This window comes from Crocodylus siamensis, chromosome 8 (genome assembly GCF_052110815.1).
Source record: "Crocodylus siamensis isolate JL-2025a chromosome 8, ASM5211081v1, whole genome shotgun sequence".
Lineage (NCBI taxonomy): Eukaryota > Metazoa > Chordata > Crocodylia > Crocodylidae > Crocodylus > Crocodylus siamensis.
In genome coordinates, this window is record NC_143402.1 from 49,054,012 (window position 1) to 49,075,761 (window position 21,750).

General features: G+C 46.2%; 1 protein-coding gene across 1 annotated transcript in view; it reads right to left on the bottom strand.

Moving 5' to 3' along the window:
• Positions 1-14,666, bottom strand: part of ELAC2 (elaC ribonuclease Z 2) — a 39,003-nt gene extending 24,337 nt beyond the window's left edge. Inside the window, exons 1-11 of the mRNA XM_090059437.1 lie at positions 14,360-14,666; positions 13,947-13,997; positions 13,567-13,637; positions 10,756-10,820; positions 9,348-9,405; positions 8,289-8,357; positions 3,988-4,137; positions 3,345-3,406; positions 2,580-2,638; positions 2,422-2,494; positions 1,195-1,307 (exon numbers count right to left, since the gene is read on the bottom strand). Coding sequence (XP_089915563.1) covers positions 1,195-1,307; positions 2,422-2,494; positions 2,580-2,638; positions 3,345-3,406; positions 3,988-4,137; positions 8,289-8,357; positions 9,348-9,405; positions 10,756-10,820; positions 13,567-13,637; positions 13,947-13,997; positions 14,360-14,619 — 1,031 coding nt within the window. The 5' untranslated portion in view covers positions 14,620-14,666. The remainder of the gene's footprint in view (positions 1-1,194; positions 1,308-2,421; positions 2,495-2,579; positions 2,639-3,344; positions 3,407-3,987; positions 4,138-8,288; positions 8,358-9,347; positions 9,406-10,755; positions 10,821-13,566; positions 13,638-13,946; positions 13,998-14,359) is intronic.
• Positions 14,667-21,750: the final 7,084 nt, after the last annotated feature.

Here is a 21,750-nt window from a genome sequence, read left to right on the forward strand (position 1 = left end):
AAAGACGACAATTATAATATGACTCAATTATCACTCAAAGTGTCACCAACTCTACATATACCAAAACTGCAAAAATTTCACCCTGCATGCCAGGGAGTACATCCATACCACCCTCCATACTAGGAGTGCATGGATAAAGACTTTCATGGACAACAGCAATAGCCGATTATTAGCTAACCATATTGGCTGATACCAATTCCAAACCGATTGCCTGGCTGCATTCCTGTTAAGTGTAGAGAGCAGCACCCTGCAGGTAAGTCTGTGGAGGGGAAGGGGAAGATTGAGGACCCAATGATGAGGGAGTAGGGCAGGGAGCAAGACAGAGCTGTGGGCAGCGCATCCAAGGGATCAGCGTCACAAGCACCTAAAAATGGTACTGGGGTGCTTGAACTAAAGCTCGCTAAATTAGCCTTATTTCAAGCACCACCACCACCATTTTTAAGTGCAGGGGCATTTAACTGGAGCAAAGCTCCAGTAGGCAAGGGCAGACAAGGGCTGCTTGCTGTGGGCTTGGGGGTCTCTGCTCTGCGGCCTTTCCCTTGGGAGTCTCACACTGGCCACGCATCCCCTGTCCACCCAGCCACTGGGGGGGCGGGGAAAGGCACTTGTCATTCCCACTGCTGCCAGGCAGGCAGGGGACGTGTGGCCAGCACAGGGCTTCAAAGGGAAAGGCAGATGAGTGGAGAGCCCTGAGCCCATAGGAAGCAACTCGCAACTGCCCCGCACATAAGTCGGGGGGGGGGGGGGGGGCCACCTGCTCCCCTGTGGGGTGCACACAGCAGTGGGAAGCCATCACCCACCCCAGCCCCCTGGTGCACCCTGGGAGAGCCATCCATAGCTCCATCCTGCTCCCCACCCCAGATTCATTCACCACCTTGGCTGGACACCCCCAACCACAGCCCCACTTCCTCCCTCACCATGGAGGTCTTGATCTACAGCCCCCCCTCCACGTCCATTCCACAAACTTACCTGCAGGGCGCTGCTCTCCACACTGCCCGGCCACATTCCTGGCCACGTGCATGCATACATACAGCGTCCAGAGGACCCGGGCAGAAGGCACTTTATATTTAATCGGTGAACATTAAGTCAGCTACACTGACCAAAAAAAAAGCTGATATCCAATAATGTTAATTTTCCTTTTATTGGTGCCGATCCCATCTGCAGCCAATATATTGCTGCACTTCTACTCCATACCTTTGGAATGTGTCATTTTCACAGATGGCATCCACAAAGCCTTCATGAGGACACTCAATTACAATGAAAATGGAGCTTGGATCAGGGGGAGAACAGATCTCTTCAGGCAAAATCTGCAATACGGTACATAACAGTTACATGGAGTCCTAACACACGTGCTAGATTGATTTCTGAATCAGAATGCTTTTCAGCAACATAACCAGTAGCCTCTGCTCTTCCATCAGTAAGTTCAGTTCATCTCTCAGCCAGACAGAGATCTCAAAAGAACTAACAGAGCATTATGCATTTACTCTTCAGCAAATGTGAATACAGTTCCCATTCTGGTATTTCCTAGCTTCTGCTCCCCTTGTTTATTATATGAATTAAAAGGTTTTGCTGTGCCATTGATGCAACAGATCCCCTATTAGAGAATAAAGTAAAGAATGTGGTTAAGTGGCAGAGGGGTGCCAATTACTACTGACTGACTAGTGATATCCAGAGCTGCCTTTCCCTCATGTCAATTACTAACCTAAAAGATTAAAGGTTTGCTTGTCCTTAACATGGGAGCCATTTAGGTTACTCTGAAAGTAACAGAAAGGTTAAGAATTGTTAAGTGCAGTGACAGCCCATAACTGTTCTGGGTCATGCGTGGGAGAAGCACACCTGCATCTTGTAATTTAAAATCTGCATCAGCCTTTACCTAAAGAAGGACTAAAGTTCATAAGCTCACAGACTACTGCCAGTTCAAATCTTTAGAACAGATCAACCACTACGGGTTTGAAGGGACACACACGACTAGCACACATTACAGCTATTTCAGAGTATGTTTTTTTCTAACCATCTCCTCTCTCCGTACTATCGAAAAGAACACAGGACAGTTTCTGCCTGCCATAACAAGCATGAGGAAAACACATTACTTACTGTAATGATTTGGTGGTGAAACACAGAAAGCTTAAAAAGTAGAACTACCACCAAAGGAGATTACAGCACCCCAGAAGATATGCAGGGCTGAGATACTCAAGGATAAAGCATGGATGGGGAAAGGTTCAAATTAGCATTTCCAGCAGGTGGCAAGGGAAGGTTCTGAATATAACTGCAGTCTCCCAACCCCAAGAAGCAGATTTCTATAAAAAAAAAAAAGTGTACAAAAATGCCATTTGCTTACTATAATGTCCACCCTGACATGGATTCCACCCAGCCTACACCATGGCTGAACAGCTAATAGCACAAGGCACAGTCTCACCATACCTCTCTGCCTTCAAAAGTGATGCTCTTTCCATCTTTGACAGCTGCAATTATAGGCTGAATGGCTGCAGTTTCACTAAAAATGAGAACACAAGAGACAGTTATACCAAGAGTGGGCAATTGGAACTCTCCTGAGCAAAAGGCAGGGCTCTTGTACTTACACTGGCAGGCCCAACTCCTTTGCTTTAAGCACCAAGAAGTTCCCCTTCCTTGGGTGAAGCTGAGAATTAAAAGAAAGTAGAGTTCTCTCATAAAGAGCTATTACCAGCAGCATGCACTGGGTTTAAATACAGCCAAAAAAAAAAAAAAAAAAAAAGACAACAGACAAGAAATGTGGTTAAGATAGTTATTGATTTCTTTATGAAGCATGAAGAGGCAATTTCCTCCCAAAAGTTTTCAGTGGCTGATCTACTTTACAACACCCAGATACATGAATATGAACTCTAACCTATAGAGGCAGAGCCTCAAACTTCAACAAGAAAATTTCTTCTAAGTTATGCAGCTGAATTAAGTATTTAAAAAAACAAACAAACCATTAAAAGAGTTCCACACTCAGTGACTAAAGCTCCTGTTACTCAGCTTTCAGTTCTTTGATATATCCCTTCTTATAATCTCACTAGCTTTGCTCTTCTAGGAAAAACAGAGCAGACAAAGAAAATAAACACAATATGTATGCATCCATCTACTCTTCTTGCACCAAGTAACTAATAGATTTTTTTTTTTCCATCTTCTGAACATCACTCCTATGATTGAAACACTAGAATGCTATTCCAATTCAAATGTTATTAAGGAGAACACAGAGATGTAGAATAAAAATATTAGTATAAAACAGTTGTGTAAAAAGTCCCATCTGTGCTAAGAAGTGGTGTGTGTAATTAAATTGGTCAGTTAGAGGAAAACTATTTAAAGCCTGCTTAAAATCTTACTTTACAGATGAAAGCCACGACCAGAGTTGGATCTCTGCTACTAAATCTTCGGTTGCCATATCCTTTAAAAAATAAAAATAAAAAGCAGTGACATGGAATTATCTAGCATGAATATTATTTTCTTTAAAACCAAAGATGCCAATTTCTTCTAAAGTTAACTGAACCTGCAGTCTCATGCCTTCCTGTTCGTGAATTCATATACGAAGGCAAAAAACCTAAAGAGCAGAAGAGTGCTTGATGTGAAAACAAATCATTAATATCACTCACACCAACCAGCTGCATAACCTAGGTCAGAAAATTCTATCTACATCAAGCCCATAATACATAAAAGACACCAAATGTTGACCGAACAACGTCAAGTGACAGAGAATCCACCTTCTCTTGAGGTATACAATTAACTACTGGAACTACCACCAACTTTAAGACTTTGCTTCTTTCTAGTCTGTATTCATCTCACTTCACATCCAGCCACTGTGTTATTCTTCAGCACAGGTTATCCCTCTGCCCCTTTGTAGTATATACAGACACTGTATAGCCTTTCATATAGCTGTCCTGAAGATATGTTGAAAGGGGAAGCAAATACAGTCACTTTTGATACCGTTATTGGTTTCAATGACATCACTTAAAAATCAAGTTCCTCCACCTTTTTTATTCAGGGACTCTTCATTTTTGTCTTCCTCCAGACACTGAATTATATCTGTAGGAGATGCGCGAGTATGCTCTGGACTGCCACTACTTTGGGATGATATTTCAGGAATCCAATGCCCTTCAGACTTGCTGGTTGGCTGCTTTCCTGTCCCAGACCCAAAGAGAAATAAAAACTTGTTCAGGAGGGAAGAATATGAGAAACAAGAATGATGAAATCTTATTCTGGAGTGCCTGCACAATAACTTGCAGCGTTTTATCATATTTACCCAAATACAAGATGTGCTCCCTCCTCTCCAACTGGCATGGAAAAAAAAGCCCCTTATCTTATGATCTGATACACGGAAACCTCACTGAATTCACTATCTATAATTAAACTGCTGCCAAAAGCAGCATGTTCTTAGTAACAGAAACTATGAAATTGATTAAATGTATCCCACACCACGCACATCTATAAAATACATGGCCCACAACGGGTAAACATGCTGATGGTAACTTGCCACAAAAATAGCTTAGCCCATCTGAATAGACATATGGTAATACCCATTAAGTGCAGTCCCTCTCACCACCAACTCTTTAAAATCGTAGTAAGCCACAACACTGCATATAGTTCACCCAGAATCTCTCTGCCACTCCATCTCAGCCCAGCGCATATGATTCATTTGGCCCTGCCCTCCATGAGATGAAGCTGGTCCTAGTTTCCCTGCATCTCACCTGCACATATTTTTGGAGCATCCCAAAACTTGTCACAAGAACACCCAGTTCCAGTAATGAGCGAGAGCTAACTAGTACGGGGGGGGGAGGAGGGGGGAGACGACAGGACACGACAGTATCTGGAGTACATGCTTATACTGAGCAATGCTGAGATGCAAGGTCACCGTGGCTTGAAATACCGTTGATTCTGATGGGGCCCTGCTGAACAGACTATGTGGTAAGTTACGAGCCTTTGGCTCAAACTAATATCATGCATGGTTTGTTCTACACCAACACAGGCACCACAGTGCTGCTCAAAAGTGTGTTTATGGAGTACTTGTGATAAAAATGTGTGGTTGTTTCAAAAAAAAAAAAAAAAAGTTTATCCACAAATGATGCATGGTTACCCAAGTGCACTGGTACTATTCAAATTGCTAGAGTCATGTCTAATTTCACAGCTGTTTTCAAATTTGCTCCTCACTTTCATGTGCTCAGGGAGAACAGGGTCTGACAGTAAAGAGAAGGGGAGGGAGCTGCCAGGGGTAGCAGAGACAACAAGGCTACCTGCCCCCCATCCCCAGAAATCTTTCCCCTTCTGTAGCAGTGGGAGGGGAATAAATTCAAGCCAAACCTCCAATAACTAAGTTCTACACCTGGAAAATTATAATAAATTTATAAATCTTCCATGCATAAAATCTAATTATTGGGGGCATCATCTTATAATCAGGGTCATCTTCTAGTCAAGTAAATACAGTAAACGGGGATCAAGGAGCTCCCCTTCCTTGCTTCTGTATTTTGTACACTGTTCATTACAAGAAGCCTTATCTGCTTGGATTCATTAGGCTCTTTGGATATTTCAAAAGCATCAAAATCCTGTCAAACCTAAGCATATGTTGTGTACACAGTTGCCTATGGGCATATCTACACATGCAATGAACGTGGCTGTGCAGAAAATTAAGGCTCATTAATGCACTCCCTAGCACTCATCTAACATGCATCCTGTTGGGAGCAAACTGAGCCTGACAGGACCATCCCAATCCAGGGTAGCTCCTGCCCTGCTCTGCCCACCTGCAACAGCCAAGGGGCACTCCAGCATAGATGCATATGTAGACACTGCACATGTGTAGACAGTGACACTTTTACAGTGCATTAGTATAATGTGTAGTAAAGCATGTCATGTAGATGCCTGCTATGACTAAAACAAATAAATTATGTAGTCTAAGTCTGAATTATAAAAACCTTTTCTGGACATCAATACTTGCAGGATGTTACCAGTTATCAGTGGACACAATGTGTTTTTACCAGACAGACCCCTCAGAGCTGCCCTAGCCTATATTTCTTTGAAAGAAACACTCTCAGTAGAAAGGTAGTAAACTAAGGAACAACCTTTATTTAATTATGACTTGGGTCAGCAGAGTAGCTTGTTACAATAACTAGTTAAACCCTGAACAGGCAGCACCACTTCTCCCCATCTGTAGCTTGAGATAATCAAGGCATCCTGCTATTATGGTCAATAAATATCAACTTTTTAAAAAACAAAAATGCACACACCCCCAAAATTTAAAACACTGATTTTTTTTTTTTTAAAACCAGATGTTTTTATTTAGTTGTATTTTATTGGGTTTTTTTGTTAAGATACTTAAATTAAAAATGTTTTTTGTTTTGTTTTTTTAAACATACACTAAAGCTCTAAAGATATCATCACGGAATAGGGGTTATAACTAGAGGTGCACAGATATGCTGATGACATATTGGATCAGCACAGATAAAAGCAAAATTGACATTATTGGAATCAGCTCTTTTTGGCCAGTGTGCATCCCAACAGGATGCAATGTAGCTAATAACATCACCGATAAATGCTGTGTGCATACACACAGCCATAGCATGCACACACCCAAGAATGCAACCCGACAGCTTGGACAGCAGCATCCAGTACATCAGTGCACCGCTAAAGAAAAACACTCTACCCAACGGGACTCATAGATTTCATAGACATTAGGGCTGGAAGGGACCTCGGGAGATCATCAAGTCCAGCCCCCTGCCCAAAGGGCAGGAAGTCAGCTGGGGTCATAGGATCCCAGCAAGATAAACATCCAATTTACTCTTGAAGGTGTTCAATGTAGGTGCTTGAACCACCTCCGCTGGCAGACTGTTCCAGACCTTGGGGGCTCGGACAGTAAAGAAATTCTTCCTTATGTCCAGCCTGAAACGGTCTTGCAGGAGTTTGTGACCGTTCGACCTCGTCATCCCTTGGGGCGCTCTGGTGAACAGATGTTCCCCCAGATCCTGGTGGTCACCCCTGAGAAACTTATAGGTGGCTATCAGATCACCCCTGAGCCTGCGCTTTTCCAAGCTAAAGAGTCCCATGGCTCTCAGCCTGTCATCGTAAGATCTGTTTTCCTGACCTCTGATCATGCGCGTGGCTCTCCTCTGGACTCTCTCAAGCTTCTCCACATCCTTTTTGAATTGTGGAGCCCAAAACTGGACGCAGTACTCCAGCTGCGGCCTCACCAAGGCCGAGTACAAGGGGAGAATGACGTCCCGGGATTTGCTCGAGAAGCATCTATGGATGCACGCCAGCATTTTGGTCGCTTTACTAGCCGCAGCATCGCATTGCAGGCTCATGTTCATCTTGTGGTCAATGATGACCCCCAAGTCTTTTTCTTCTGTAGTGCTAACCAATGTAGCACTGCCAAGCCTATAAGGGTGCTGCAGGTTTTTCCTCCCAAGGTGGAAAACCTTGCATTTTTTGCTGTTAAACACCATGAGGTTCTCGTCTGCCCATTTGCTGAGCTTGTCCACTCCTAACTCCAATGTCCACATCGTTAATGAAGATGTTGAACAGTATGGGTCCCAGGACAGAGCCTTGAGGGATCCCACTGGTTACAGGGCACCATGATGATTGACTGCCATCAATCACAACCCTCTGGGTCCGACCATGAAGCCAATTTCCCAGCCAGCGGATCGTGGTGGAGCCAAGGCCACAACTGGGCAGTTTGGCCAAGAGGTGATCATGGGATACCAGATCAAAAGCTTTTTTGAAGTCAAGATATATGACATCAATCTCTTCTCCCTTGTCCATGTGATAGGACTCAGTGCTCAGTCTAGAAGATCCCATTAAGCATCTCTGTGATGCTTAGTTTCAGTTCTCAAACTGTGGATTTGTCTCTCCAGAGACCAGAAGCAGACAAGGTTTTTTGGGTAGCTGTGATATATTTTATTAGACCAACTAAATTGGGGAAACTGTTCTTTGCAAGCTTTTGAGCACAAACACCCTTCTTCAGGCACAGGGTGAGTAGTTAGTTGTCTCCAGACAACTTTGTCATCCTTGTTAATAGCAACATATGGAAGTGGGAGACAACAGACCTGATTACCCACCCATACGCCCTATTGTCTCTCTAAGTTTGTGAACACATGGTCAAGCCCTTACCTTTCTCTAAAAGTACAAAGTTTCAAAAAGTTAAATGAATAAAGGATATCACATAACAGGAATACACTTTTTGTAGAAAACAATGATTAAATTAAGGCTTCCTGACCAGTGATTTAAACTGGATCTGATTTAAATCAAACCGACCCTGGCTATTAGTATTCACTGTTTATACTCACCAACAAGAGGTACTTGATAAACTGTCATAGTCTCATCCTTATACTCTGGCTCTGTATAGGGTCGCACTGCTACCAACAGAACAGTTAAAACAGTAGGTGTTAGAGAGACTATTAACTTTTCCAAGGCAGATATTAACAAGTCAACAGAAACAGTAGACCCCTGGCCAGTTGGTAAAATAGCCTGGAAAGAAGTATTTTCTGTTTAAAAATGTATCTCATTTCTGAAGACTCAATGCAGATATTTGTTAGGCAGTTACTGCTGGCAATGTCGAACTTCTCCCCTGGCAAAATGCATCTTCAAGAAATCTTCTCTGAATGCAAATTACCCCACAGCTGCCCACAAAGCAGTTTTGTAACTCCCTCTGAAGCATCTAGTAAAAATCGTGTCAAAGGCATGATACTGAACTAGACAGACCAATAACATGATCCACTACAGTAATTCTTATATTCTATCATGCTCTTCTCACTTGGAGGGATTTTTTTTTTTTAAAACAGCGAGGGAGTTAGTTTTCCATACTTGTTCAATCTTTGGCCTTCATATTTCAAACAATAAATGACTGTTATAACATTTGAGCAACACAGCTGTGAACCAGAAACCATACTGGAAACAAATCATTTCTAAAAATGGGTCAACAGGCTGCACTGTGCTTGGTTTAAACCCATGATTAAGGTGAAAGAATCCATTGTACATTCTCATCACCAAGGCAAGTAACTTTATTTTAAAAGCAAATTCTAATCAGGACAATGGGTACAGACTCCTGATACTGGAAAACTTAGTCCCAAGACAACCAACTGCCCACACACTGGAAAATATCGTACTTTCATTCTGTTACTCAAGGGCACGTGAAAAGCCAGACACCAATAGCTCCAAAATAAATGCAGCTGGAAAAACACACTCTCCTCCCATTCATCAGAGGCTGCAATTCCTATTACTTAATGCTTTGTGTCATGAGAAGTCTTTTTGAAATTTAGCTCAAGGCTAAGGGACAATTTTATAAAAAATATCAGTTACCTCCAAACAGTGAAGACTAAGTGCACACAGATGTACTCTATACATACCTACATCTATTCCTTTCAGGGGACCAGAAAACACTTTAATAGCTTCCAGGTAGCTTTGCTAGAAGAAACAACAGAGAAAGATTGTCTCCTAAATAGAAGTCTGTTACCTCACATGGCACAAGACACTGTAATGCTCAGTAGCCTAGTCTACTGAGCATTAGCACATCACGGCAAACACCAGGCTAATGCGTAGCAGAATTAGTCTATGGTGCATTAAGCAACACACACACCACAAAAAAAAATAATGTTCACATTTGCTACTGAGTATCAGCATGGGCTAATGTGCCGTTATGCAGTACCTCATATTAGAGGTACTAAACTTAACATGCAGTAAAGGCACATTAATGAATGTGCATGTAGGGAATCATGTACAAAGCTTAACATTAGTTCAACTTCTTAAAGCATATGCCTACTGAAGTAGGATGATCCCCAACATGCAAAGATATGCACAGGCTCAATTTCAAATTAGTAGAACACTGCAAACAAGCTAACCAGAATTCTCTACAGTTCCATGTCCTGCATACACTTCCTTTCAAGTAAGAAAAAAAAAAATCAAAAAATGGAAATGAATGTAGCCCCAAAGAACAAACAGGCAAATCATATCAACCTAAATAAACTCCAATAGGTGCTGAGGGAGAGAAGGGAAGGAAATAAGGCTGTAAAAGTAGAAACTGATAACCTAGAACACAGAAACCAAAACCAGCATTAAGTCCATGCAATCATCTCCACCTTCTACAAACACATTTAAGTAGTCACAGGAGGCTCAGAAGTTTGATTCAGAAATGTGTTCAGACTTCTGAAGGGACCCCAAATTTCTGCTTTAAAGAGCAGAAGTAAAAACACAAAAAAACTGTCCATCAATTTCTTTGGGGTTCAGTAGGGGTGGAGCAGCAGAAAAAGGTATTTAATAGCTCAATGAGGCACTAGGAAACATGAAGGTTCCAAATCTGCTACTATCTAGGGATCTGAATTTTAATGGAGCAAAAAACAAAAACCCCAAAACCCACAAAACAAGCTGTTCATCTTACAAAGTCACTCCAGAAAGCAGAACTGAACAGCTGAGTCCTGTTTCTTCAGTCACAGCCAGTGCCTTGCAGACACAGTAACTTTTTACAAGGTAAGGTCACTTAATACCTGAAGAACTAGGTACGAGTCCAGGGGTGGGCAATTAGTTCGGGCAGAGGGCCACTCAGTTTTGGCAAGCCATCAAGGGCTACATGACAGGCAGCCAGGGGCAGATTAATATTCATTTTTTAAGTTTTTTAGGGGTCCTGCAGGCTGGATAGAATGACCTGGTGGGCCACATCTGGCCCACAGGCCACATTTTGCCCATCCCTGTACTAGCCTTTCACTCACAGCTCTCAGACACTTTAACAACTCCTTGTTTAAAAATAATATGACTACTCACCAGCTCTGGTGGTCCTGACAGAACACATTTTGGAACTTTTATATCCCTTAAGGTAAGAAGCATTCCTAAAAAACAGAACAAAGAACACAGTGCTTTGTAAACAGCCTTCATTATAGAGCCCTGAAAGTTATGATTCACACTCCATTACAAACCTGAATTCCCCACTATAAAAGGAGTGCATTGTCATGCAATTAGGAACCTAAAAAAAAGTCTGGGAGAGACTTAGATTCAATTTTTACCACTACTGTAAAATGTGGAACAAATCACCACTATCTTTGTACTTGGTTCCCCATGTGCAGAATGGGAAAAGTAACCCTTCTACATAACCAGGAGGCAAACAGGAACACAAGGCTAGAATGAGCAGCTGGGCCACTGAATCCAGTTCTTTCCAATGCATAAATTCTGGGATCACATTCAACCACCTGAAAGTTATGTACATCTATACACAGTCAGAAAACTGTGGGGAAAGCAGCAGTTGAAAGGACTTGACAGTTCCAACTCTGGAAGGTTTGTAATCATTCCCCTTAAACAGTTTTCTTCTCTCCCTGCTAGATCCACCTATAAACAGAGAATACAAACAGGACAAGAAAATAAAATAAAGAAAAAAAAATCAAACCACATAAGCAGCATACAAAAAATTAGTAGTGGTCCAAAAATCCAGAAAATGGGAAGAGATTTAAGACCATACAGAAAACAGAGTGGAAAACTGCTCAGATAAGATTCATAGATTGTAGAGTTGGAAGAGACCACGAAGGATCATTGTGCCCGACCCCCTACCCCTGGCAGGAAAGAGGACTGAGGTCAGATGACCCCAGTCAGGTAACTACCAAGCCTCCTCTTAAAGACCTTCAAGTTAGGTGATAGTACCACCTCTCTTGGAAGCCCATTCCAGATTCTGGTCACCCTTATTGTAAAAAAAAAGTCTTCCTAGTGTCTAACCTGAATCTACTCTCCACTAGTTTGCACCCATTATTCCTAGTTACTCCTAGGGGTGCTCTGATAAATAGCGCCTCTCCAATTCCCTGTTGCCCTCCCTTGATAAACTTATAGGTGGCTACAAGGTCTCCCCTCAGACATCTTTTGTGAAGGCTGAAGAGATCCAGATCTCCCAACCTCCCCTTGTAGGGTCTTTCACAAAGGCCGCTAATCATGCGAGTGGCCCTCCTCTGGACCCTCTCCAGATTCTCCATGTCCCTCTTGAAGTGTGGTAACCAAAACTGGACACAGTACTCCAACTGCAAGCTGATCAATGTCACAGAGAGGGAGCATTACCTCCCTCGATCTGTTGGTCATGCATCTGCTGATATACAAGGTGCGACTGGCCTTGTTGATGGCTGTTACACTGCTGGCTCATGTTCATCTTGGAGTCAACTATGACTCCAAGATCCCTCTCAGCCACTGAGCTGCTGAGGTCATCCCCCAACCTATAGGTGTGCTGGGGATTCCTCCTTCCTAGGGGGAGCACCTTGCATTTATCTTTGTTGAACTGCATCCTATTTCGTTCTGCCCACTGATCCAACCTGTCCAGATTGGCCTGTATCTGCTCCCTGCCCTCTGGTGTGTTAACTTTGCCCCATAACTTGGTGTCACCTGCGAACTTGGAGAGCGTGCTCTCCACACCCTCATCCAAATCGCCGATGAAGATATTAAATAATACCAGTCCAAGGACTGAACCATGCAGGACCCCACTGCCCACCTCCTTCCGGGCCGAGAACGACCCGTCCACCACCACTCTGGGTGTGGTCCCTAAGCCAGTTGGCCACCCACCTGACTGTGCAAGTGTCCACTCCACAGCCTGCTAGCTTCCCTACGAGAACAGGATGTGAAACAGTGTCAAAGGCCTTCTTAAAGTCCAGGTAGATGACATCAGCCTCAGCTCCTGTGTCAAGGCACTGCGTTACCTGGTCATAAAAGGCTATAAGGTTTGTCTGGCAGGATCTACCTGTGACAAACCTGTGCTGGTTTCCTTTCAGCATCATTTCCCCTGCTGGGCCTTCACAAATGCGCTCTTTGATGATTTTTTCCAGTATTTTCCCACGGATAGAGGTAAGACTGACTGGCCTAAAGTTACCCAGCTCATACCTTCTCCCCTTCTTAAAAATGGGCACCAAACTGGCCTTTTTCCAGTTCTCAGGGACCTGGCTGAAGCACCACAAGTGCTCGAACAGCCATGGCAGCAGCTCAGCTATGACACTGGCCACTTCCTTCAGTACCCATGGATGGAGGTCATCTGGGCTGACTGACTTGTACCCATCCAGCCCCTCCAAGTGCTCCTTAACTAAGTCAGCACTAACCATTGGCGGTCTGGTGCCTTCTGGACATCTGTCTATGCTCAAGGCGGGGGAACTATCGTGGTCAGTATTAAGGAATATTGAAGTAAATAACTCATTGAAGAGCTCCGCCTTTTTCCTTGCATCAGCCACCAACAGTCCTGATTTGTCCTGCAGGGCCTTATGTTACTCTGTGCCTTCCTTTTGCTCGCTATGTATCTGTAGAAGGACTTTTTTATCATCCTTGACTGTTGTAGCCAGCCTAAGCTCCAGTCCTGCCTTGGCCTGCCTAACTGATTCCCTGCATTAGTGTGCCAGAGAGGTGTATTCCTCCTTAGTAGCTGCCCCCTGCTTCCACTGCCTATAAATCTCTGAGACAGCATCTGAGACCTTAAGAGTTTATTTAACATTTGTAGGAAAGCAACATGGACAAGCTTGGGACTAGACTGCAATAATGTGTAATGAGGAACACAATCCCAAATATGTGCAACAGAAAACAGCAAAACAGGCAAGCTAAACAATACTTCCTTGCCGCACTCACCAGACAAACCACCAACATTTGCCCAGGCCATCCTGGTCAGGAAGATATTGTCTAGGCGTGCCACTTTTAGCCTGGAGAGAAAAACGTTCTGATTTAAAACTTCTGAAAGCCTCCCAATGAAGAGAAGAACAGCTGTTCTTCCTTGTTAATAGGGTACGATATGAAGCAGTCGTTTTAAACAGCCAAAAAAAAAAAAGTTTCCCTAGACAGATGTTGGCCTCACACAGAATAGGAAGAGCAGAGCCTGCAGCCACGCAGAGGGCTACAAGAGACAAAGACTCCTGAGATCCATCCCAATCCTGTGGCCTCCATGATGATGGCACAAGTACAGAACAGCAATCAAAACTGTTGTGATTCAGCAACCAAAGAAACAAACTTACTTGTGCTCTTGCATAAGGCGCTGAACCCCCTCACCACAATTAAAGAGGTACCTGAGAAAAAAAAGTGGGCATCAGAGAAGAGCAGAAGGCACCACTGTCCTTGGCCACGCCAAGTCAGCATTTGCTTTATACTCCCTGTCACGTGACAAAGCCGAGCAAAACGCAGGTCAAACAAGGCCGCAAGCCAGGACCCGCTCCTGTCTGCAGCACCAACCCACCCTGCCTGTGACGAGACAACACTTCTCCTGCAGTCGGGGGCAGGGACCCACCCCGCTTGCTGAGGGCGCCACGTCCCCCGCGGAACCAGCCCGGGGAGCGGGCGAGGCGGGAGGCAGCAACGCTGCGGCCCGGTGACAAGGGCTCATTCCGCCGCATCAGCGCCCCTCCCCCCCACGGCCGCACGCTGCGCTGACCGGTTGAACTCGGAGAAGACGTAGACTGCGGCGCCCGCGTCCCGGCTCCCGGCCGCCACCACCTGCACGTAGACGACGGCGGGGCCGAGCGTGCCCTGCCGCTTCTCGCGGCTCCGCAGGTGGCGCAGCGTGCCCTTGGCCGCGCGCGGCGGGTGCGCGGCGCCCGTCAGCATCGCTGTGCCCACCGGCAGCCGCCGCCGCCCCCAGACCAGGCTCCAGCCCCAGACCAGGCGCCGAGCCTGCACCCTGGCACACCACATATGGGGCTCGTGCTCACGTAAGGCGCACAACGCAACACTGCAGCCTCCCCTCACAGCCAATAGGCGACGCTCCTCGCTCACGTGACCAACATCGGCCAATGCAAAGTAGGCGTCACTTCCTCTTTCAGGCGCGTCCGGCTGCGCTGCAGGCAACGCACTCCACTGTCATGTGACAAGTCCCAGCCAGTAGGGGCTAGGCCTGAAGAGGTAGGGTAGCCTGTGCTTCTCGGGCGGGCCTGAGCTTGGGGAAGGGCAGAGGCCGGATTGCTGCCGCCACCTCGTACAGAGCGGCCTCGCCCGCGCCGCTGGCCCCTGCCTCCCACCGGCCTCGAAGGCAGCGCAGGCTTGGCGAGCTGGCGCCGATGGCTGAGCTCCGTGTGTCCCAGTCCCAGTCCCAGATATTTGGGAGTCTTTGTATGCTCGGGCTTTAAGCCAGAGTCCTGCTCAGCCATAACAAACAGTTAATAACCTTAGAGCAGTTCCACGAGGTACCTGGGCCCAGGGAACATAGTGTCAGGCATGGAGTGAATCCTGCTCCCAGTCCCCCCAACAGCAAAGGCAGGCTCAACGGTACAGGGCAGATGGTTTGGGAATAGAAGAGGATGTGCTTTGTGATGTGTTGCCCATGTGAGGAAAAATGGGAATTCTTGGTCTGTTTCAGGTATGGAAAACCAGGCCGCTAGTGCAGGGGTTACCCACAGGTGACCTCCCGCTATGTACTGACTTGTATCTCTTGGGTCTGGAGGCCCTGGAGCAGAAGGGCTGCATGGGTTCAGTTAAAGGGTACCAAGCTCCTCAGCCTAGTGGCTCCAGGCTTTGGACAAGCCATCCATAAATGGCTTGTTGACCCCAACCAGCTGGCAGCAATAGGGTATATGTATGTGATCTACCTTCATGGAGGTGTGAGGCCCTGTCCCACCACAAAAATAGAACTAACAGCTAGGAGCCAGACAGTGAAAACAACAGCAGCCATTGCCCAGCATACTACCTACCCAGTGGCTGTGGGCTGAGACGGGCCCAATGACCAAATAGTGTTGCATCTTGCAAGAGTAGGCAAGAACCCCTAAAAGGCTGCTTAGATGGATTATTCCCCTTTGACCCCAAGTTGTTTGGATCTTGGCCTACATCATTCAGTAAGTGCCACTCAGTTACAAGAGAAGCAGTTTTGGGCAGGGGCTAGACCTAGTTCAAGGTCTGGTAAAGGTCGCTGGGTATAATGGGCATTTGTACGTGGTATTGGTTTTCTCTAGCTGAAGACATTCCCTAGGTTTTCCCACTCGCAATGTACCACAAAGAATGACATTACATTTACATTACGTAACATGTTTAAGACTCATAATGGATTAATATGCTATTACTGGTAAAAGATACTAGGAGGCACCTCAACAATTTTACCCTCTTGATCTCATAATACTAAATTACAGCAGGCGGCAGTTTAGGAATGTATTTGGCGATTGGTTTATTTTTTTGGTGGCTTTTGGTTACAATCCTCCCCCCTACCTCCCCCCCGGTTTCTTCCATCACTGGGGGGGGCCTCTTGGGGTTTCCAGTGCAGCCCCTAATTCAGAGACCAGAAGAAATTGTTGCCTGCTGGGCAAAGCCTGTTTGGATGCTTGCAGCCATTACCTTGGCCAGAGAAAGCTGGGGTGCGTTGTAGTGGAACATCAGAGCACAAAGGTGGAAGTGCTCTTTTTGGGAAACACTCCCTTCACTGGCTGAACCTCACATAAGCACAGTTTTTTTTGCCAGTCAGTGAATCATTTTCAGCTCAGAGGCACTGTCTTATCAAATACTCTATTTGCATGTCATTCTGGTTTCCTGCATCTCTGGTTACTATGATCCAGATGTGCCCAGGGTTTGTAGGCGCACCTCATATTAAAGCATTAACCCCCCCCCCATTTTTTCTTCATATTTTACACTTTTTACTTAAGAACCTTTGCTTTCACAGTTTGGCTGCCTAGAGAAACTATCCAGACCTTTTTCTTTTTTCCTTCCTAGTGCCTACAGTCATCTCCCCCTCCCCATGGCTTTCTGTTAAAAGTCCTTTCTTCTCAGGCACCTTCCTGACTCACCACCCCAAACCAACCAATCAAACACCCATCCCCCTTGTCCCGCACCCACAGCACCCCCTCCCTCCTGCAGGAAGGATGTCCTCTTCCCTTCCCTTACCTCCCCCTGCCCCCTGTGAAACCACTCTTGCATCAACCCCCAGAGCCTGTTATCAAAGGTGTCCAAAAGGTTGTTTCACAAAGACTTTATTCAGATTCAAAGTACAGTAAAAGTTCTGTTAACCGGCATTTTACAAGCCGGCATGCCGGCTTGTAAGATAAAGTGAAACCGGAAGTGCCACGGTGGGCAGTGATATGGGTTTCTCTGAGCCCCCACGGCCCATGGCCGTAACAGGCTGTGCGGCGCCTGCCTCCCTGTCCTGCAGGGCCTACGGGAGGTGCAGCAGTGCCGCAGGAGGGGTGGCAGGACACCCCAGACGGGGCAGGAGAAATAGTGGCCTGGGCCGCTCAATTAACCAGCATATTTTGTTATCTGGCATCCCTCATTCCCAAGGGATGCCAGATAACAGAGCTTTTACTGTAATATGAAATACAAAATGAAATTTTAAAAAATCCCAGTAAACAGTTACAGGGGCTATTCCCCCACTGAGCAGCCATTGTGTGTGCCACCAGGTAATTGCTGATCACGGCTCCACTTCTACTGTTTTCCTGAATGCCTAATCCCCCACCCTCCTTGTCTCTGTGTACATCTTGCAGCTTCTCTCACTTCCCTCAAGTTTTGGGCCCAAGACTCACTGACAACTTCCCCCCCTTACAGGTCTAAATGCCAATGCCTAGCCTCACAACTGGCTAGGTAACCCACTTACAAGGAGACCTGGTAGACAGAGCTTGAGATCTCAAAATGTAGTACAATATTCTCCAGCTACAGAAACTGTTGGAACTTGTTGGAGCATTCATCCAGGAGAATCTCCAAACTGTGCAAGAGACTTAAGAACGTCACTATAGTAAGAATGCATGACTAAGTATATCAGCTGGGGAACTGAGTCCTGCTCTTAACTCCCTTTGCTAGAAGCAAGCTATTAGCCAAATGGCAGGGGCCCTAAGAGATTGAGAGATGAGCTGGGGAGGTCAACTATAAATCGGGAGATAATGTGGGTCCCACATATATCACATAAATCTCCCAAAACCATGGAGGGCCCAAGAAATGCTTAATGCCTCAAATCTAGTTGGTAGAAAATATGGGAGCTGACAGTTCAGCTCCTAATTGGTACGGTCATCCTTGGAGAGGACCTGTCCATAGCTCAGTAAAGTGGCGGCAAGGGCCCTACTGGAGGATTTTTCAGATGTGTTCAGGTAAACCCAAGAGAACCACCCTGACTGTCATAGCATTGTCTTGAAACCAAGGTGCCCTGTCAAAAAAAAGTTTTCCAGAATGCTACAGTGATATGGGAAACTAAGAAAAGAAGTATGGAGTATTCTGGATATGGAAGTGATTGAAGAGTCTCCAAATGAGTGGAGCAGTCCAATCATATAGGTTTCCAAACTGGACAAGACCATCCAGTTTTGCATCAATTCCAGAAACTGAATGTGGTATTGAAGTTTGATGTATACCATGTCCTGGGTTGATGAATTACTACAGTGGTGGGGGAAGGCTAAATATATAACACTGGATTTGATGAACAGTTACTGACAGATTCCCTAACTCCAGAGTCCCAGGAGTTAACAGCATCCCCAGAACCTTGGAGCCTGTGTCAGTTCAGAACCCTTCCCTTCAAGCTCTGTGGTGCCCCAACTACCTTCCTTCCACAGCAGTGGACAAGGTGCTGCAGCCACATCAAGAGTATAATGCAGCCTACCTTAATGATGTAGTCATGTTCACAAGTACCTGGAAGGAACATCTCCAGCTGGTCAGGTCAGTGATGCAGTTGCTTCCAGCTTCAGGCCTTGTGGCAAATCCAGCAGAATACTGACTTGGCTATGCAGAAATCAAGAACTTGAGGTATGCTTTAGACAAAGGGGAGATGAGACCACTCACTGATAAGGTAAAGGTCTTAATGGAGTTGCCAGTATCCCAAACAAACAACTGAAGTTCTTACTCAGATTGGCAAGTTACTATTGGTGCTTTATTCTACATTTTTTGTCAGTAACTATATTTCAGACTTTCTGGGCAATACCCTGATCTAAGTGGTCTCTAGTATGTGCAAGGGCATTCAGAGAAATAAAATGGATGTTATGTACTGCTGCAATGTTGCACAATCCAGACTTTGACCATAGGTTTTCTTTATAGATGGATGCCTCCAAGTGAGGCCTTGGGGCTATTCTCTCAGGACTTTGAGTATGGAGAGCACCCTATCCTACACTTAAGGCAGAAACTTCTTCCCTGAAAGCAAAACTACTCTGAGAAGGAGTGCCTTGCCATAAGGTAGTCAGTGGAGGTTGTCAGTATTATCTCCTTGGGGCCCCGTTTACTTTGGCTAGCAGTCATGGCCCTCTAATATGGTTGAACTCAATGTGACAAACCAACCCCAGACCAACGTGTTGGTTCCCAGCATTACAACTGCACTTTGGGAGCTGCCATCAATCAGGAATTGCATGTGAAGATAGATTTCATGAGAAGGAGAGAAACTAAATTTGGAAGAGCAAGTCTTAGACTCTACTCTTGTAGGCGGTGTGGAGGTATGTAATAGGGTAGTCTTCTCCTTAAGAAGAGGCAGCCAGCCCTACTATGACATTCAGCTGTGGAGCATTCTGTTAATGAGGGATTATCCTACTGGGAGCTTAAAACCTAGAAAAGACAGCAGAGGGGAAGGATCTGCTTAGAAAGACTTTGCATACAATTTTTAAAAAACACACCCTTTCCTCTTTCCAGAAGAAAGTCATATCTTACGTAAAATATACAATGCCTTTCCCAAACTTGGTCTCTTTTCCATCTCATACCCAAATAACATTCTTTCTTTTTGTTCCTAATGTCCCAGTATGACAAGGGGATCCATACACACCTCCCTGCGCCCCCCCCCCCCGAGTACCCCAGGATTCCCAATCAACCCAGAATGGGCCAAGCAGAGCATCCTGGGGAAAACAAAACTAAGCTTCAGGGCAGGGATAGCCAGAACTGGTGCAGCGTGTGGCACTGCCATGGCAATTTAAAAACTCCCTGTCAATCAACTTAGGTGGTGGCCAGCTGATGACATCAGCCGCTGGTGCGACCCTAGGGAATTTAAAAGGTACTTAGACTGCCAGCAAGGGAGAGGAAGGAACTGCTTCCTGGCCAGCTGAGGCCAGGGCAGGAGAGGCCTCGGGGCACTGGGCCAGGGCAGGAAAGCCCTACTAGGAGCGAGGAGAGATGACATCTCTATCCCTGTTCAGGGACTATTCCTTGGAAAAAGTGTGCCTGCCTGGTCTCATATAGGTGGTCCCTTGCTGCCTTGGATTGTGCACCCAGGGTTGGCCACAGCATTTGTTCCTGTAGTCTTGGCAAGGGCTTGTGTTCTCCCCAGGAGAAACCCTGAAATTTTCCTGCCACAACTTGGGGCTTTCTTTCAGTGGTGGGGCTCCCTCCAATAGCCCCTCGTGGGTCGGTTGCACTTCTTAGCAGGTATTCTTGGGGCTCTAACCTCCCCTACACCCCAGCCAAGCACCAGCATTTAAGACGGCCACCTGACGGTTGGTTGGCTCACCCCCTGATGTTGCCTCCTGGACTCTCCTTGTCTGCGGGGCTCCTGGTGATCATGCCCTGCCCTAGGTATCTTCAGGACATTAGACTGTCCCTGCTGCTATGCCAGGTCTTCTTTGCTGCACTGCTGCTTGCAGTGCTGCCCTGGCCGCTCCTATACCTGAGTATCACCCATGGCCCTAATCCTTGTTTTAGGGCCCCTCAGGGTAATCTAGAAAAGAACAAATTAACAAAGAAAGAAAAAGGGAGCGGGGTCTGGACCCATCCCATTCACAACTCTGGTGTCTGCAGCTCCACAGTCCCTCAACTCCATCCTCATCTCCTTAATTGTTCATGGGCCCCTCCAACGGGTCTGCCCTCAGGTCCCTTTGTGGCAGCTGGTGCAGTCTTTGCCTGGCCAAGGAAGCAGTCCTGCAGTTTGCTCCCCACAGTGCTTCCCCAGCTCTTTCCTCGCTGCTGGCTTTTATTTCTGCCAGGCAGCGTTCTTTTATAACGTCTTCTACCTGCGCCACTTCCAGCCGGAAAGAAAAGCAGCTGACAAACCATACAGGTGCTCCATCCCAGTGTGGCTCGTCTGTCTCTTCTCCTTCTGAAAAAGGTAAGTTTGCCCTGTCTTCAGGGCTTTCCTTTTCCTTGTGGGAACAGGCTGTGTCCACCTCGGGTCTTGCTGCGGAAGTGGTCTTCTGTTCCCTTCTTTCTGTCCCCCTGGGACACAGAGTAAGGAACATCATCTTATTGAGCCTGGGATGGATAGTCCCTCCAGAGTGGAGGCTCTTTTTCTTCCCTTTAGTATTTGTGGCAGGACACTGGTAGTTCTTGCCACTTTAAGGGCTGAGCCAAACAGCCAGCAGGTGCTTGATTACGGTGGCCATTTTAGAACACCTATATAAACAGAGCAGTTCACTACTGGCAGGCCAGACAGAAACATTACCTAGCTGTAAGGTTCTGTGTGATATCCTGGAGGTAAAGGCAGAAGCTTAAAGGGATGGTTTGGAGGCTCCTAATCCTGGGCATGACCTAAAACTGCACCCGGCCAGGGATGGGTGGCCTGTGGGGGTTCATGGTAGCATGGGAGTCCCCCAAAAATGCCAGGCCAGTTACCATGCTGGTAAAAGATGAGTCAGGGCACCTTAATAACCCCAGCTCCCACAACCAGATTACCTCATAGTAGGGCCAAGAAGGCTGACCCATGTTTGAGAGTGGGCTAGAGGCTCAGAAGCCTGACTTGAAACACCCTGGACTGGTCAATGCTGGGGCCAGGACCAGAAGTGTCAAAAGGGCCAGAGGTCCACTGTGAGAGATGCCTGGAGCTAAGAGCCTGGGGTTCTGACTGGCCTTGGAAGCAGGGCCAGGGCCTGTGTGGTCAAAGGTTCGGGGGGGAGGGCATGCCCAATAGGGGGAAGAGTTCAGGCAGCAAGGCAGCCCAGAATGAGGGCAGAGTAGGACGCC